The sequence below is a fragment of the Plasmodium inui genome (genome assembly GCF_000524495.1).
Source record: "Plasmodium inui San Antonio 1 unplaced genomic scaffold supercont1.14, whole genome shotgun sequence".
NCBI classification, from domain to species: domain Eukaryota; phylum Apicomplexa; class Aconoidasida; order Haemosporida; family Plasmodiidae; genus Plasmodium; species Plasmodium inui.
Window position 1 is genome coordinate 335,522 of NW_008481848.1, and position 16,654 is coordinate 352,175.

General features: G+C 48.8%; 6 protein-coding genes across 6 annotated transcripts in view; 4 read left to right on the forward strand and 2 right to left on the reverse strand.

Moving 5' to 3' along the window:
• Window positions 1–928, forward strand: part of C922_03415 (cell division cycle 20-like protein 1, cofactor-APC complex) — a gene marked incomplete at both ends in the record, with an annotated part of 2,080 nt that extends 1,152 nt beyond the window's left edge. Inside the window, one exon of the mRNA XM_008819007.1 lies at window positions 10–928. Within this exon, the coding sequence (XP_008817229.1) occupies window positions 10–928 (919 nt within the window). The remainder of the gene's footprint in view (window positions 1–9) is intronic.
• Window positions 929–1,133: 205 nt separating this feature from the next.
• Window positions 1,134–3,683, reverse strand: C922_03416 (hypothetical protein; the record flags this gene model as incomplete). Its single annotated transcript, XM_008819008.1, has 1 exon — window positions 1,134–3,683. One exon carries the CDS (start codon window positions 3,681–3,683, stop codon window positions 1,134–1,136), a length of 2,550 nt encoding a protein of 849 aa, XP_008817230.1.
• A 657-nt stretch (window positions 3,684–4,340) lies between these two features.
• Window positions 4,341–5,943, forward strand: C922_03417 (hypothetical protein; the record flags this gene model as incomplete). The annotated part of the gene is made up of 2 exons (XM_008819009.1): window positions 4,341–5,723; window positions 5,809–5,943. The coding sequence occupies 2 exons, from the start codon at window positions 4,341–4,343 to the stop codon at window positions 5,941–5,943; spliced, it is 1,518 nt and encodes a 505-aa protein (XP_008817231.1).
• Window positions 5,944–6,128: 185 nt separating this feature from the next.
• On the reverse strand, window positions 6,129–7,205 carry C922_03418 (hypothetical protein; the record flags this gene model as incomplete). The annotated part of the gene is made up of 5 exons (XM_008819010.1): window positions 6,129–6,274; window positions 6,403–6,463; window positions 6,569–6,649; window positions 6,800–6,902; window positions 6,973–7,205. The coding sequence occupies 5 exons, from the start codon at window positions 7,203–7,205 to the stop codon at window positions 6,129–6,131; spliced, it is 624 nt and encodes a 207-aa protein (XP_008817232.1).
• Window positions 7,206–9,220: 2,015 nt separating this feature from the next.
• On the forward strand, window positions 9,221–10,720 carry C922_03419 (hypothetical protein; the record flags this gene model as incomplete). The annotated part of the gene is made up of 3 exons (XM_008819011.1): window positions 9,221–9,364; window positions 9,554–10,327; window positions 10,532–10,720. The coding sequence occupies 3 exons, from the start codon at window positions 9,221–9,223 to the stop codon at window positions 10,718–10,720; spliced, it is 1,107 nt and encodes a 368-aa protein (XP_008817233.1).
• Window positions 10,721–12,149: 1,429 nt separating this feature from the next.
• C922_03420 (hypothetical protein) overlaps window positions 12,150–16,654 on the forward strand; it is a gene marked incomplete at both ends in the record, with an annotated part of 7,740 nt that continues 3,235 nt past the window's right edge. The window contains 8 exons of the mRNA XM_008819012.1: window positions 12,150–14,513; window positions 14,657–15,028; window positions 15,165–15,260; window positions 15,379–15,444; window positions 15,609–15,703; window positions 15,885–16,029; window positions 16,147–16,201; window positions 16,333–16,493. Of these exons, the coding sequence (XP_008817234.1) occupies window positions 12,150–14,513; window positions 14,657–15,028; window positions 15,165–15,260; window positions 15,379–15,444; window positions 15,609–15,703; window positions 15,885–16,029; window positions 16,147–16,201; window positions 16,333–16,493 (3,354 nt within the window). The remainder of the gene's footprint in view (window positions 14,514–14,656; window positions 15,029–15,164; window positions 15,261–15,378; window positions 15,445–15,608; window positions 15,704–15,884; window positions 16,030–16,146; window positions 16,202–16,332; window positions 16,494–16,654) is intronic.

Consider the following 16,654-nt stretch of genomic DNA (forward strand, 5'->3'; position numbering starts at 1 on the left):
ATCATTAAGGTGGAACTATTTTGGCAACTACTTAGCAGTTGGATTGTCAAACGGGGTCGTCCAAATTTGGGATCTGGAAAAAGAGGTGAAGATAAGAAAGTACAAGAATCACAAACGAAGAGTAGGAGCAGTGGGATGGCACTACAACACGTTAACCACGGGAAGTAGGGACAACAAGATTGTCTCCTCCGACATCAGATGCAAGGAGAGTAGTTACGCACAGCTAACTAATCATACTTCGGAAGTGTGTGGGCTTCAATGGAATTATAAGACGAAGCAGTTGGCTTCCGGGGGCAATGACAACTCTGTGTACATCTGGGAATGGCGAAAATGTGTCCCTCTATTTCAGCTTACGAAACATACCGCTGCAGTGAAGGCCATCAGTTGGTCTCCCCACAAACACAACTTGCTCGCTACTGGGGGAGGGTCTGCTGACAAAAAGATTTTCTTCTGGGACACCGCCACGGGAGAGTGTCTTAATGAACTGCCTACAAGTTCGCAGGTTTCTAATCTCTTCTGGGCCAAGCACACGGACGAGTTTGTCTCCACCCACAGCTACTCACTCGGGCAGGTGGTTGTGTGGAAATACCCGCGGCTGCGAAAGGTGTCGGCGCTCAGCGGGCACGCGCTGCGTGTGCTGTATGGCGCGCTCAGTCCGGAGGGCGAATCCATCGTCACGGGCTCGCCCGACGAGACGCTGCGCCTCTGGCGGGTCTTCCCCAGGGGAGGCGGTAACGGGGTTGGCGACGACGGGGTCGGAAAGAACGGGGCAGGAAGATGTGCGGAAAGCTGCCTGGGAAGCTGCCTTGGAAGCTGCCTCCGAAGCTGTCTGCGAAGCCGTCTGGATGACCCTCACGGTAGCCACCGCTTAACAGATCACCCGCCGCACCAGGTCCCCTTTTCAAACTGCTATGAACAAGTCAGGTAAAACGCTTCTCCACGTTTACAAGAAAAAAAAAAATGACGATCATCATGATGGTCCTCCCCGGTGGTGTCTTCCCACACCTTGTGCTTACTTGGACATCCACGGGAGCCTCCTCCTTGGCGCTCCATCTCTGCGGCAATGAAATCATCCGTCCTGTTTTAGTCTGTACGGATGGGCCTCCTCCGTACACTCCCCGCTACACTGCTCCTTACACTCCCCCATATGTGTCCGTGCTTAACCGCCTATAATGCGAACTCCTGGAGGCACGTCGGGGAAGCCGCTTTTCAGCACCCCTTCCCTGATTGCAACTCGGACGTGCTACGTACCACCCATCCCCGACCTGGTCGCCACTCTCGCAGAGCCTCCTCTTAAAATCACTTAAATTGTCACACCAGTGGTACTTGGAGTAAACGTTGTCGAAGTAGCCATCGCGTCCTTCGTCCTGTTTAATCTGTGGCGATGGAGTGGAGGGTGAGTCCCCTCCGTCACTTACTGAGTAGAAGTTGTCACAATCGAAGGAGTTGCACTCATCCGAGCGGGAATCACAACTGGTGCGGCTGTCTGCTTCTGCGGATGCACTGTAACAGGATGGTGGATACCCCCCCTTCGATGTCTTCCTCAAGTTCTTTCTCGACTTCTTTCCCCTTTTATTCGCTTCACGCGAATTGGAAAGAAAACACCCCGCTTTGATTGTTTTTTTTTTTTTTTCCATCCTTTCATCCATTCGGTCAGCGAAAGAAGACGCTGCGTCACGACTTCCACCTCTCGACCTAATCCCACTCCTCTGGTTGAGCTGTTCCATTTTGTCTACCATGTCGAGAGTCCTTTCGAGTTCCTTTATCTTTAACTCCATTGTGAAGTAGCTTTCTACCTCTTTTCTGTTTCCTCTTATGAACCGATCATAATTTAGCTCCTCACTAGGGGGTTCGATCGTGCGAGTATCCTTCTTGGTGTATGTTTCTTTCTCTTCTCTGAGATCAGGATAGGATCCTTCCTCCACTGGTTCCTTTTTTCTGCATTTATTTACATGAGGTGAGTCCTCCTCATTGGGATCACCCCTTTTGTTTGACTTATTCATGCGTTCCTGTTTCTCGCACTTTATGTTGCACGTTTGGTTAATTCTCTTTTCTGAATGCTTTGTTGGCATCTTCTCTGGGTTGTTTTCACCGGTGATCACTTCGCATCGCTCATGTGTGCGCTCTCTCTGGGGGCGGTTCCGTTGTTCCCCTTCCCCCGTGCCATACGGTATGTCTACCCCTTTCACCTCGCGTGAAGAGGGCGCTCCGAAGTGACTCCTAAGCAGGTCGTCTCCGCTAAAATTGTACTCCTTAAAATTGTAGTCATTAAAATTGCAGGATATGTTGAAGTAGGACGTGAAATGGATTCGCCCCGTTATGATGTCATTATAATGGATGTCGTTATAATACCCCTCACTGTAATGAATCTCATTATCGTTGCACCAATCCGCCTGATCATGTGAAGGGGAAAAATAAAGGCCCGGCTGATCCATTTCATCCACATCCGAGTCGTCTTCATCACTTGAGTTGTTCTCATCGGAGAGGTAGAAGACGCACGATTTGGGTCCTTCTTCCTCTTGCCCTTGTGAGTGAGCAGTTCTGTATGGGGAGGGATTCTTCGAGTAGAGGCTGGCGTGGTGCATTCTGATGTTTTGCCCTATCTTTGGAGTTTCTTCCCCCCAATGGGTCTTCCCCATCTGCCGCACCTGTTGCATGAACTGTGGACCTCCCCCCCTGCTGCACCTCCTTTGGGAGAGAATCCTCCTCCTATTTTTCTCCAGAATGCGTGAAATAATCCCCCCGAAGCAGATGACCACATTCTCCTTAAAATTTTTGGTGGCAAATAAACACAAGAGATTCAAGTCGGAGCAGAACTTAAAAATGAGTTTTAAGTCAGTGAGAGGAAGTGCCAAACTGTGATCCTCAAACTTCGTGTTTTTGAAGAAGTACTTTGTCTTACATGAGGGGATGGATATCTTCTTATTGTTGTAAAAGAAATGCTCTCTTTTGATTTTTTCCCTGTTCAGACTGAAATCGGAAGTTTCTATGGCACTGAGGACAATGGAGTCATCTGTGTTTTTTAGAAAGACGTTTCTTTCGTTGGCTAGATCCTTCAGGTTTATCAAAAAGAGAGTGGGTTCTACTTGTATAATGGATTCATTCCTGTAGACGTAACTTTTTAGTGGGTTGGAGAAGGGCCTCAGTTTGAGTACCGCGCTGCAGTGCGTGTTGCGCTTCTTAAACTTCACGACCACCTCCAGTGTGCCATTCTTCTCATTAAACTTGAGAATCAGTTTGGACACCTTCGCGGCACCGCAACCGCGGTTATCGGAGGCATCGCCGCTACCACCAACAACATCGCTGCCGAGTTTGCCCTCGCTGTGGGCAGTTTCCCCTCCCGAGGCCACCGCCAGCCTACCCCGCTCACCCGTTTCGTGGTTCCCCAAGTGGACACTCCCATCACTCCTCAACATTCTCGTTATTTGGTAGCTAAACAGACAGTGGTATAAGTCTTTCGAGCTAAGAGACCCACTGGCGCTCTTCTCATCACAGTTCACATTTCCCAGGGAGAAGAACTTCTTGTCCACGTGGATTATCAACTCGTTCGTTAAGCTGTTGGATCCGATGAGTTCCAGCTTGCTGCGTGTGAGTCGGAGGTGCAGATGTTCGCTCACTGATGTGAAGAGCTTCAGTATCCTTTCGAATACTTCAATGTAGGGCCTCTTGATTACCACTTCCATGGGAAGAGTAGATGTGCGAAGTTGTGGAAGGGGGTGAAAGGGATGAAGTGGGAAGTGATGAATTGGGAAGTGATGAAGTGGGAAGTGATGAAGTGGACTGGAAAGTGGTAAAGCACGGTGGAAAGTGTTCACTCGGCGGGACGCTGCTAGCACCTGTTTTGACCGACCTCCCTCCTGCTCATCGCAGTCGCCACCTTTCCCCCCCCGGGGTGAACCTCCACTTGGGAAAATTCAAAACCACGGAAAAAACAGCTTCACGCTCTGGTGCAACGTTGTTTTCCGCGACATGCAACACAGGGAGGTATATGAACACCACACCTTTTCACAGGAGGGTGGACCGCTTGCCAAAACAGTGTGAATCTGTTTCTTCATTCAAATCGAGGCTGTCAGAACGGAGTTTTGGTTTTCCCCACAAGTGGATGCCTAGCCGAGTTGACTTATTTCCCCCCCCTAGAAACGCGGAGGAAGGACAGTAACGGTGAGTAGCCATTTCGAGATTGTGCACTGACAGGGTGATTACTTTTTTTTTTTTTTTTTCCTTCTTCTTCTTCTTCTTCTTCCCCTTTTTTGACATTTTGCCTGACCTGTTCATATCTTTTTTGAAAAAAAAAAAAAAAAGCTAGCCAAAATGAAACACCTTGTGGGTAAAACGACAATATGGTGAGACTTCCCCCACGACTGAAACCCAGTTGGCGCAGCAGTCTTGTACATTCGAAAGGGGGGACGAAGAAGCGCCTCTACAGTAGCGGCGGAACTGGCAGCGTCCGTGGCAGCGTCCGTGGCAGCCCCCGTATGGCACATTGCACGGACGAAGGCGCGGGGGAGCTGCACAAATATGTATGCGTCGTGCCGTACAAGAACGACAACGTCCTGTCGCTGGAGAAAACGTATGACGCGAAATATCCCCACGTGGTTAGCGAAAACAGCATTGAAGTGGAGTCTAATTTGAAATATATTTACAAATTGCTACTAACCAGTCGAACAGTGGAACAAATCCGATTGATCTTACACAACTCGTACTGCGCATACGAGAGTAATTTCATAAATGATGTGAGGAACATTAACTGGTCTGCGTACATCCCCTTCAGCAGTGTCTTCACGGAGCCACAAATAAATGTGAAGACAATAAAGTCAAGGCTTTTCCACACATGCATGATCAAAAACATCATCCTAAATGTGATTAAAAAGCAGCAACAAGTGTATATAGAAAAAAATGGAGATGAAAATATCCTTTTGAAGAAGAAGAAGCTGACTCCGTGCTCTCTCCAGCCGCTAAAAATACATGTCCTTTTCCGTTACAACGAATTGAAGATTAGTGTAAACATAAGTAATGACCTAAACAGACGTCTCTACATTGCACAGAAAAGTGAGAGCTCATTAAAAAGCACAATCATAGCTTCTGCGTTGTTCAAAATAAACATTTTTAATTACACCAATGGGGGGAAAGACCTCTATTTTGTGGATCCCTTCTGTAATGATGGCAGCATTATCTTGGAAGCATTTTCCATTTTAATGACTGCCCCTTGTGGCTCCCCCAGTATTAACTACCCCATTGTTTCATTTCCTATGCACTCCCCTTCTTCCTTTTTCGATGCTTTAAATGAAGTGAACATGACTCCGGGGAGGTTCACCGACCGAGTGTTCCTCCTTGGGGTTGACGATAGTAAGGATCACATAAAACAAGCTAATGCAAATTTGAAGAGACTCTTCCTGACCATACCCCGTTGTGTTGATGAGGAGGATGCGCAGGATGTGCAGGTGGGAGGAAACATCCCTTTGTCCGGAGAAGCGGTGGACAAATCGGTTCGACGTGGCAAAGGAGGAGTGGGGAAAAGTGGAGGAGAGTCTCCTCCACTGGGGGATGCTGCTTCCCATTTCAGCGCGCTTGGCACACCCGAACTGAAGGCGTTGTTCTGCAGCGATGGGCTACTTCAAAACAGAGGAGATAATATCGCCCTGTCGAGGATGATAAAATTCCTATGCATGGACTTCCTCAAACTAAGCAGTATCAGCGAAAACTGTGTTATCATTACAAGCATAGTAAATGTGGAGGAAAAAAAAAAAAAAAAAATTGGAGAAAATACTTCTTCGCTCTCAAATTTTAAATGCCTTCGTATTTGCCCAGGAGAATTATAAAGAAAGGACGAAGCTGAAGTTTAAGTTAGTTTCTCGATTTGTGTCCGATGGGCAGAACATCATTTTTGTGCAACTCTTTGGGCAGGCTCGGCGCGGGGTGTACGACGAGATGTGGGACGGCTGAGAGGGGGCCGATGGGTGGTCGATGGGTGGCTGATGCATCCCACACTGTAGACATTTAAGAGCGCGACGAAAAGGCGAAAGAAAAAGGGAAAAGTAAAAGAAGAAGCAAGTTAAATGGACAATATGATTAGCATTAGGATTAACTTCAGGACCGGATTAGTCTGATGAGAACCCCGTGACCACCTCCTAATGGATGACCCTCAAAATTTCGTGGACGATATTTTTCAAATTTTCGTCGCAGAACGTCTGGCTGATGCAGTGGGCTTTGATGTCCTGCAGTTTTTTTTGGTAAAAATTGAACATGCCGTTGAGCTCCATTTTTCTTTGGTCCTCTGCGGTAGGGGGGGAGGGGGCGGTTATAGGGGGACTAGCAAGCCGTTCGCAACGCATCCCTCTGTAAGAAGCTATCTCTTTTTTTTGAGAATGCCTCGCAATTTTTTTTTTTTTCCTTTTTACACACCTAGGAGTAACTTGAGATCCAGGTACTCACTGCGGAGGTTCGAAAGTTCCTTTCGCATTTCCTGCGGTGAGTTGGGAGGAAGGGATGGTGAAGCGATTCTCCGTTGGTATCTCTCGGAGGTGCTGGGAGCATCCAAACGGGATGGACACGACGCGGAAAGGATTACCTCCGACTGCTTCAGGACTTCGTTGAAATTCGTCTTGTATTCATTTTTAAACTTTTGGCAGTACAGATAGTAGTCGTTTAGCTGTTGGGGGGAGCGCCGCCGAGGAGGAGATAAGCGGATGGGCGGATAAGCAGATAAGCAACTCTACATGTGCACCTTCACTGCCGTGCGCGGATCGTTTCATTGGACGGGCCCGCCCCCCAGAAGGTGGCACACAACAACAGGGAGTACCTCCTTCTCTTTGCTCGCAGCCTCGCCTCTTATGTACTGCAGCGTGTGCGCCTCCTCGTCCCTGTATATTTGCTCTTGTTGTTTGAACGTGGCCACGCCATTGCTGAAGTGGAGGAGCGGTAGGGCGGTAGAGCAGTGGGAAAGTTAAGAAAAAAATAAAATAAATAAATCACCTGAACAGGTCAGCACCTTTACAGTGCACACATAGCCTTTTCCGCCCATGTCTGTTGTTTTTCCTCTCCATTTGTTCCTCGCCCAACCTCTTTATTTCTTCCTTGGTTAAGCTGCCCTTTGAGGGGCTTTTCTTCGTTTTCTTCTTCCTCGCCACGGTACCCCTCTTCTTGTTCTTCATGAGGTCCAAAATCATGTCATTAATGTCGCTCTCTTTAAGTGTATGAGCGTTCATGGTTGAGCGGGGGGAAATTAAAGAGGGACAAGAGAAGAGGGGATCCAAATGGTGTGAAAAGTAGAGCACACACAGAGTGGTACAAGTAGCTACAGGAACAGACAACCTTTTAGGGGGGTGTAAACTGGGGAAACAATTGACTTCACATTCACAGACAAGGGAAGGGACAAAAAAAAAATAAATAAATACTTTTGTTGAAATGCATTCCTTTGACTTTTTTCTTTCCTCAAGTGGAAACTTGACAAAGGGTCATTAAGAACGCGGGGCGTGTTTAACCTCCACCTTCTAAGATGTGGTTAAGTGTGCCCACTGTACGTACACGTGAGGACGGGGCAATGGTGATTCCGAATCGCCTGAAGAGAAGTGGACACCAATGCGCCTTCGCGAGTTGCCATTTTTCGAGTGACCATTTTTCGAGTGAGCATTTTGCTACTTCTTTTACATCCTTACAACGACTCCTTCACAGAGGTAATCCATTTCGTGGGAGGGGGGAAGCCACCCAGACAGCGAGCCCCCCAACGGAGTAGGAGCAGGGGAGGGTCGGCACTCCTCACATGTAACGATGAGGTGAAATAATGAAGAGAAAAACCTTCCTTGCCAATTACACGGTGATGCTCAAAGAAGGAGGTGAGTGAATGGATTACACACTAGGGCGGCAGTGACCCAACTGATTTTCTTCCCTTTGGGTTTTTCCTCACAGTATACTTTCTTTTGCTTTCTCCGGCGCAGAGCGGCTATTTTCCCCCTTTGCAGTTACCTACCCGATATCCATTGCGCTGCGGGAAAGATGTATTTACAAAAAAAGAGAAATAAATAAAATAAATAAGTAGCTAATTGAGTGAGGGTATGGGACCCACGTTCAGCTCACACTTCCCGGCAAAGGAAAAAAAAAGGATTGAAATCTTTGTCCCACCAGATAGACGCTAAAATAGGGAAATGATGTGTGGGGGCAACGGTGGGGTGGTATTTGTGGCAATGCGCGGGGTAAAAACAGCAAAGGGTTGAAACGTTCAACCGAACAAACGTTTGAGGCAGCGTGAGGAACCGAGGCATTTATGAAGCACTACCCCCGAAAGAGCATGCTCCCCACCCGTTGAGCCATCATATCACCCTCGCGAGGTTAATGGGCACAGGGGCATAAAATAACCCATTAGTTTACGCAATACACTGCGCACGCCGCTTTTTTGAAGCTGCGAGCTGGATGGCAGTACAGCTTTTTTTTCATTTTATCGCTATAGCATCGCAGCTTTGATGATAGTGTTGCTTCTTTCCCTATTCTTCACATCACTTCGCTTCGCTTCACTAGGCTTCTTTTTTTTTTTTTTTTTTTCCTTTCAAGCCTTGGCCACGAAATTGTACAAACGTGTACTCCACACTGTTAGAAGAAAAGGAACAACCCTTTCTTTCCCTCTCCTTTGCTTGCAATTTTGTTTCTCCTTTGCCTGCCCCTTTGCGTTTCTAACTTTCCTAATCAGTTTTGATGACCCTGCCTGGGCCTTCCATTGAGTTCACCTACCCATACGGCGATACATATGCGTGTAAGGTTCTCCTGTGAGGTTCTCTTGTGCGCCTCTCCGCTGGGTAGCCAATTCAGTTAGGCATATGTGTTGCTCTCCCTTGCCGTTGGCAGAGCGTTACCAGTTATTTGTGGGCGAATTGAAGCGCTTTCCTTTGCATCGTTTTAAGTGAACCGTTTGGGTATAGCCTTCCGGCGTGCATGCTGGGCGCTGGAAGATACGTGAAACGTTGCACTCTCCTACGTCGGAAGTGAAGGCCGAGGGGTGAACATCCCCCGTCAGCGCCAAGCTAAGGGAGCTGTGTAAAGGTGGACGTACTTCCTGGCGACGTGCAGGCGTATACTCCCTTCAGCAGAGTAGGAAGGGGAACACGCTGAGCGTCTCTACATCCTTTTACATATATAGAGAAACAAGCACACTGTACCAAGCACGTACCAAAGTGGTGCGATATAGTTGTATCCCCGCCCTACCTCGTGAGCAACTGGAAGAGGCTCCAAAATGAACGCCAGGAACAACATATTTCAGATCCTCCGACAGGAGGATAAGATAAAGAGGAAGACGAAGCAGCTGAAGGAGAGCCAGCAGAAGAAGGAGAATGAGAAGGAGAATGAGAAGAAGGACGCCAGCACATTTTCCTTCGATGTGAGTGCGGCGGAGAGTTGGTGGATCTCGCGGGGTGGTGCAATCCCCCTGCCTGGGGCCACTGCATTTGTTTCATGCATTTATTCGTGCGTTTTTCTGATGCATTTTGTTAATGCCTTTTTTTGATGCGTCTTTTCATGCTTCTTCTCCTCCTCACACCCCTTTTGCCCCCGGTTGATCGTCCCCCAGATCAGCAAGTACTCCTCCTGGGCCGACATGATGGACGAGTATGACGAGTTCTTTTACGAGGTGGAGAAACTGAATGATCAGGAGAAGAACGGAGCAAATGACAACAAGGAGAAGAAAAAAAAAAAAACGAAAAAAAAAAAAAAAGACGACGAATACAGTGATGACAGTAGTGAGGGAGACAAGGAGGACGCGGACGAAGCCGCCAAACCAAACGCCACCGAAAAGGAAACAAAGAACAACAAATCGTCTAGCACTCCTAATGCGAAGAAGAAGCAAAATGGAAGTGCTAATGGAGTTAATAACCTAACTAAACAAAAACAAATCGAGAGAAAAAAAAAATACAAAAGGGAAAGAGAAAAAAATAAACTGGAAAATATTCTACTTGAATTCACAAGCACATATAACCCCAGCGTGGAAAAGGAAGTGCAGGATGGGGAGGAAGTCCCGAATGGAGCTGAGTCGGTGGAGATTACTGTGACAGGAAGTGGCGGTGGAGGAGGAGGGGCTACGCCCACTGGTGCAGATGCAAATGGCCCAGCGGTGGAGAACCAAGGCGAGGGGGATAATGAAGACAAGCTAAAGAAAAAGGAGAAGAAGAAAAAAAAAGACAAGAAGAAAAAGGAAAAGAAGAAGCAGGAAGAACTGAACGAGTCACTTAAGAGGGAGGATCTGGGTATGGTTGCCCCTGGAGACGCGGCGGACCAGGGGGCCAAAGCGGTCTGCCACGCGATCGCCAACGGCGAGGCAGGCACGTACCATCCCAAGGAGATAACCGTAAGTGGAGGAGCGCACAAGTGGTGAAGCGGCGTGCCCATTTTAACACAGTGGTCTGCCCAGCCAACTCAGTTAGCTTCCCCCCCTTGGTGAAGTCGCCCTTGTGAGAGGGACTCCCAACATGCGAGCATTTCCCCTCGCATTGCACCTGACATTTTCCCCCATTTTCCTCTTCTCCCCTTTCCCCTTCCTTCCGCCTCTTAGCCCCTCGCGGTGAACGAGAAATTAAAAATGCTCCTCAGCATGACGTCGAAGAAAAAAAAGAAACGAGAAAAAATCGACGACATCATTGCCATCGTGGAGAGAGAGGAAAATATAAAAAAAAAGCAGCAGGACAAAATTAAGCAGAAGGAGAAGCAGAAGTTAAAGATGCTCCAGAAGTCGATGCAGTGAAGGCGCCGTCTCTTCCCTCGTCCTTCCACCACAGTCGTCATCACGATCTGCAACATCGGCAATGTCAGAAGCGATGGCAATGTCAGAAGCCTTGGCAGCAGCAGCACAACCAGTGTAGTCGACCACTCAGGGATGACGTCGTGGGGGGAAGGCCCAACGATCACACCAGATTTGCCAGACAGGATTGGGTGCATATGCAGAAAGGGTTACGTTTCCCCCCTAGTAAAGCTGTGCTAGCATAATGGGGCTGGTTTTACTCCCTCGTAAGGTCAAACTTATGCCCCGCGTGTGTGCCTCACCACATACCGCCGCAGCTACAACTCCCTGATTCCACTTTTTGTTTGTTTTAAGCCACCAAGTATGACGCAACGCAACAATGGCAACTTTTTTTTTAATTTTCCCCCCAAAGCGAATCGTGATTGGCGCGTGACACACGGAGGACATATGTCCCGGTCTGACGCCTCCATGTGTTTGCTCCCGCGCAAGAGTATAACTGAATGCGTCCGCCTGCGTCTTCGCCTGCGCTTTGGTGTGCTCATGTCCATATGTATTACCCCTCTCCATTTATCAAGGGCATTTTCTTTCTTTTTCTTTTCTTTCCTTTTTTTTTTTTGTAATTGTTAATAAATTAATTTTTACACATTTGTAAAAAAACTTCGCTGGAAAACGGGAGAGCGAGTGCAAAGTTCGCAATTATTTTTTCGCAAACAGGGGGGGAGAAGCCACACACGTACCCACGTCTGTGTATGTATGCATAGCAGCACTGTATACCCCCCTTCCCGAGTGTCTCTGAGGATGACTCCCTGGTAAATGATGAGTAAACAAATGTAAAAAATGCAAAAAGGGCAAAAAATACAAATACGATTAAGTGAGTGTAAATATGTGCCAGCGAAGTAGCGTCGGACGATGGGCGCAAACGGTCGCCATCTGGACGGTGCCGCTTCCCCCAAGCGTTGTGTGTGCACACGAGGGGCCGTATGCACGGGCGTATTCCTCCCCCCCTCGCTCGAAGGGCAGGCCAACTAATGTGTGTTGTGGGTGCTCTCCTCTTGGGCGGTTGTTCGGTGTGCGCGTCTGCGTATGCGTCTGCTTATGCGTCTGCGTCCGCCTGGTACGAATTTTCATGCGAAAGTTTTTTCCCCTTTGAAGTAATCCCGTTTGCCTTTTTTTCCCTTTTTTTTACCACCTCAAGTGATTGTCCGTTTTTTTTCCTACAGAGGAAGTCTCATCGTGGGGATTTCCCTTTCCGTTTTTTTTTTTTTTTTAGCAATTTTTACCTGACTGTTCAGGCGTTTTGCAACAACTTGGGAAGTTGTCACCCTGACTTCCCCTTTGTGTGCAACAGTTGCAGGTGACATACACGAGTGTTACTAGGGAGTCTTTCTCTGGAGTCTTTCTCACGGGCGACGCTTACACGGGTTAATGCAAAATGGCCCAGGCAGACGCGAACAACCTGCATCACTACAGCAGGGGAACCATCACGGAAGATAACGCGGATCTCCTGAACCAATGGAGCGACAATAAGAGGAGTTCGCGGACGTCCCTTAAAAACATGCGCAAAGCGTCTTCGTGCCCAGTGAAACTTAAGAAAATTGACGTAAATGGGGAAGAGGCAAACGCGGTCGAAGTGCAAGCCGGAGGGACTACCAACTTTGCTGCTCCATTCTGCGCAGAGCAAAGCAACACACAACGGAGACGGCGCAGCACTCACCTGGTAGAGCAGACTCCCGAATTCTTTTGCGATAACGAGGTGGGAGACCAAACGGCTGGATCAGTACGTGACGTTCAAATGGGGAAGCCCGACGGAATGGACGCCTCGAGAAGAGAAAGACAAAGCAATCAAGGGGGAGGAAACGCAAAGAAACCGGTGACTATGAAACTCGCAGACAGCCACGTACTCAGCAGACTGACGAGAACGCTTCTCCAGGGAATCCAGAATAAGGTGGAGGAAGAGCGTAAAGAGGCGAAGAGGGAAGTTAAGACTAAACACAGCGGCGAAGAAAAACCCAAATGTAGAGGACGCTCAAGCTCGGCCATGCGTGAACAAAACTTGTGGAGTGCGAAGGACGATCTGGGTGGAGAATCTCCCACAGGGGGACTCCCTAATGGTGCGAAGTGGACTACGCTGAACAGCGGTAGCCAAGGGATAGTATTCCAGAGAAAGCATCGACCCTCCCACGTTAGTCCTGTACCAATGGAGCACAGCGTGATGAGTGGTAAAACGGCAACCATCGCCACGCCGGTCACTCCGCAGATCGTCCCGCAAATGGCTTCTCAAATTCCCTCGCAGCTCACCACGCAGATCACCCCCGAGACAGAACAAACCTTCTACGTGTATCAGACGGAAGGGCAAATCCCTGGCCCCTGCGAAAGAAACGACCCTCTGGGACTGACGCAACAGGAAGGAAATAGGCACAGCGTGAGTAACAAAAGTGTTTGCTTTGTGGACGAGGGAAGGCAAAGCAGCGGTACCTATGTTGACTCGTCACAAGCAGAACACGTGTATCATCAGGAAAGTCTCAACGGCCGAATGGATCCTTACCTTGCTCAGGAACCGCTCATTGTTGATAGCAACGGCTACGTGGTTGGAAGGGGTAATGATGGAATGGTGGGTGTGCTGAAACGACCCGATGAAATGGCCTTCCACTTCGTTGACGCGGGGGGCGTGTGCAGTGGGGCTTCGGCGAGCTGCGTCGGCTCCGTGGACATGGGTGATTACGCGGTCCAGCAAGCCATCGCCAGTCAAGCAGTCGATGTGAATTGGAGCGGCGATCCCCACAATAGCGGTGACCTAAATTATGGTGGCCACCTCCAGGGTAGCGGTCATCCGAACTGTGGAAGCCACATCCAGCATAGCGGTCACCCGAATTATGGCGTCCAACCCGACTATGGCATCGAGCCCAACTACAGCAGCCACCACCATTACGCCAGCTACGACATGACGGAAGCCCCCGCTGCCACTGCGATACGAATCAGCACCGACGCACATCCTAAACCGTCGCCCCACTACCCCCCGAAGCAGTCTTGCCACGTGCCACCCGCAGCCACCTCCGCGAAAAAAGACTTCTTCTGCAACAGCTCCGTAAAGAATAAGCAGCTCCAGGGGAAGAAGCAGTGGAGGGGGGACAAGACGGAGATATTGATTTACCCTGACGCGTCGACGAAGGGGGGTAGCGGTCTGATGAATGGACCTAAGAAGTATCCCCTTGACAGACGAGAACCCCCCTTTCTCCTCTCCTCGCGGAGCAACGCAACGATGCGACCCCTAAGCAGCAACGTCTTCATTCGAACCAAATCGCTGCATCGTCAATCAGAGGGTGGAAAGAACAAGAGGAAAGGGTCTGTATCCCCCTTAAATAAGTTTTCTCTAGGTAGACAGAAATCAGTTCCAGTCAGGACCCACTCAAGGAATGCTACCTCCTCCACCCCTGTCTGCACGCAAGAAATAACGTATAGCTTCCCATCACAGGGGGGTTGCATCCCTGGGATGGTAGGAGACCAGCGAGTTATAAAAGCCTTTGCGTCGACTCTTCCACATGGAACTCACCACAGCGGAGTGGTCATAGGGCAGCAAAGCAACTCAGATGATATATACAGAAACCAATTCAATGATGATGTTAGGAGCTACATAAATGAGTGTTCCCCTGAAGTGATCAGCAGAGTGACGGACGTTGGATCTCCCCTGAGTGATCAGATTAACACTTTGAATTGCAAAATCGGAAGGCTCACCAGCCGAATTCGATCTCTCAACGCGGAGAAGTGGAATTTGAGCGATTTGGCTCGGCTCTACAAGGTAGCGACGAGTGTGCCTTTGGGAGAGTACGCTACGTCAGAAGCGATCACGCCACAAGCGGTCACGTCACAAGCGGTCCGTGTGATTGCCCCCTAACCTGTAATGGCCTCCCACCTGTGATCGCTTCCTATCCCCCCCCGCAGAACGAGTGCAACCGCCTGCGCGAAGTCATCGCGAAGAACAAGCAGGTGCACTACGACCCAGTGAACTTCCGAAAGGTAAATTACGAACAGGCCAACGAGCAGCTGGAAGAAGAAAACGAAAAACTCCGGAATCAGATGAAGGCCCTCGGGAAGGCAATCCTCTCGAGTTACGACATAAATGGGATTAAAAAAATCCTTGCAAAACAAATAGTAAATCTGAATGAGGAAAATGAGAAATACAGACAAGAAATCAAAGTGCTGAAAAATCAAAAGGATGTTAATCGGGAGGTTCTGTTTAATCTGAGCAGAGGGGATGTCTCCACGGATGCCATAGACAGTGTCTTCATGCAGACGAAGAACATCGTCATAGAGGTAGCTTTTACCCCCTTCCCATTCGGAGAGCGGCAAATTTATGTGTCTACTTCAATGCACAAATGTTTTACCCCCATGGGACATATAAACCATAGTGAGAGAAACAACCACATGGCTATCTTCCTTCTTTCCTCAGGGTCATCAAACGATAAATGTGTTTTATCTGAATTTGAAGAACCTCATCGATGAGCTTTTTCAGCGAATAAAGTTCCTCCTATTGGAGAAGGAATACGTAAGTGTAGGGAGGGGGGAGGAGGGAAGACCCGACGGGGGCATGCCCCCCCGTTGCATAATGACAGAACATTCACTGTCTCCACCGCTTCTCCTTACCGCTTCTCTTCCCTACTCAGACCCCAAACGAGAAGCTGCTCTACGTGACCAGCCTGGAGGAGCTCGTCAACGAGAATTTCGAGGAGGTAGCGGAATGTCCCTCTGCGCCACCGGTGGTGCACATGAGGCGGCGCCGAAACAGACAGGCCTTTCCTCCATGGCCACGGTGGCCGTTGCTCACAGCTCTGCTTCGACAATTCTGCTTCGACAATTCTGCTTGCACGACTCTCCTCCCCTACTCCGCGCACAGATAAACCACATCGTGGTTAAGATAAACGAGCTGCGAAAAAAAATGAAGGAGGTGAAGGCGCACATCTTTGACACGGACAGGAGCAACCCCAACTGGTTCGTCCACTTCGATCCCCAATGGCGAGTCCTTTGGGATTGCTCAATCGCCGCGGCGGAGAAGCAGAGCACCATGTGTGTTTCTTCGCGTCTATGAGTGATGCGTTCATTCATCCGATTCGTTCTCTCCACTCATTCATCCGATTCGTTCGCTTTACTCATTCCTCCCCCCTCCATGCAGCTCATGCAAGCCGTCCAGGATTATTCTCGAAGACGACATCAACCACCTGGAGGAGGAACTGCACAGCCACTCGATTATGCTAAAGAATCTTCGAAAAAAAAATCTTGCCCTGTGTTTGGATAGCCTGCACAGCCAATTTGGTCACGTAAGTTTGTTCACACGACTCTACATCGATGGTTGTTAGCGGTTAAGTGGTGTGCCCCATGTATTTCAACATATATGTGGGTGCAGAAAGTTGCTTTTTTTTTTTTTTTGATATCAGGACTCGAAAGGTGATGCCCCCCTCGGAGGTGCAGTTAGGGACCACCACAGAACGGGTAAGTGGGAAGAAACAGACAGAGGTGTAAGAAGATCCCTCAACAGTTTTAGCAGTCGCCACTATAGAGTTACCCCTCCACCACCGATTTTTCTTTCTTTTTCGTTTTCTTTTCCTACATCGAAATTGCAGATAAACACAGGAACAGTAACAAGGAGAAGAGTCTTCACAGGAGGGAGGAACGAAAGGATAGTCAAGCCGTCAGGGATAAACCTCCCACCATTTTAGACAAGAAAGAAGCGAACTTGGAAGAAAACCCCGGCGAGTCATACCACAACAGGCTGCAAGAGAAGGTGGGCGTGATTGGCCAATCGCATCTTTGCTCTCTTTAGGCAATTTTGCACTTATGTGTAACTCATATTAGTGGTCTTCTCCGCTCCACTCTGCTGCTTTTATACACAGTTTGGGCCGCTTTTCTTTTTTTTTTTTTTTTTTTTTTTCAGTCTTGCTCTGT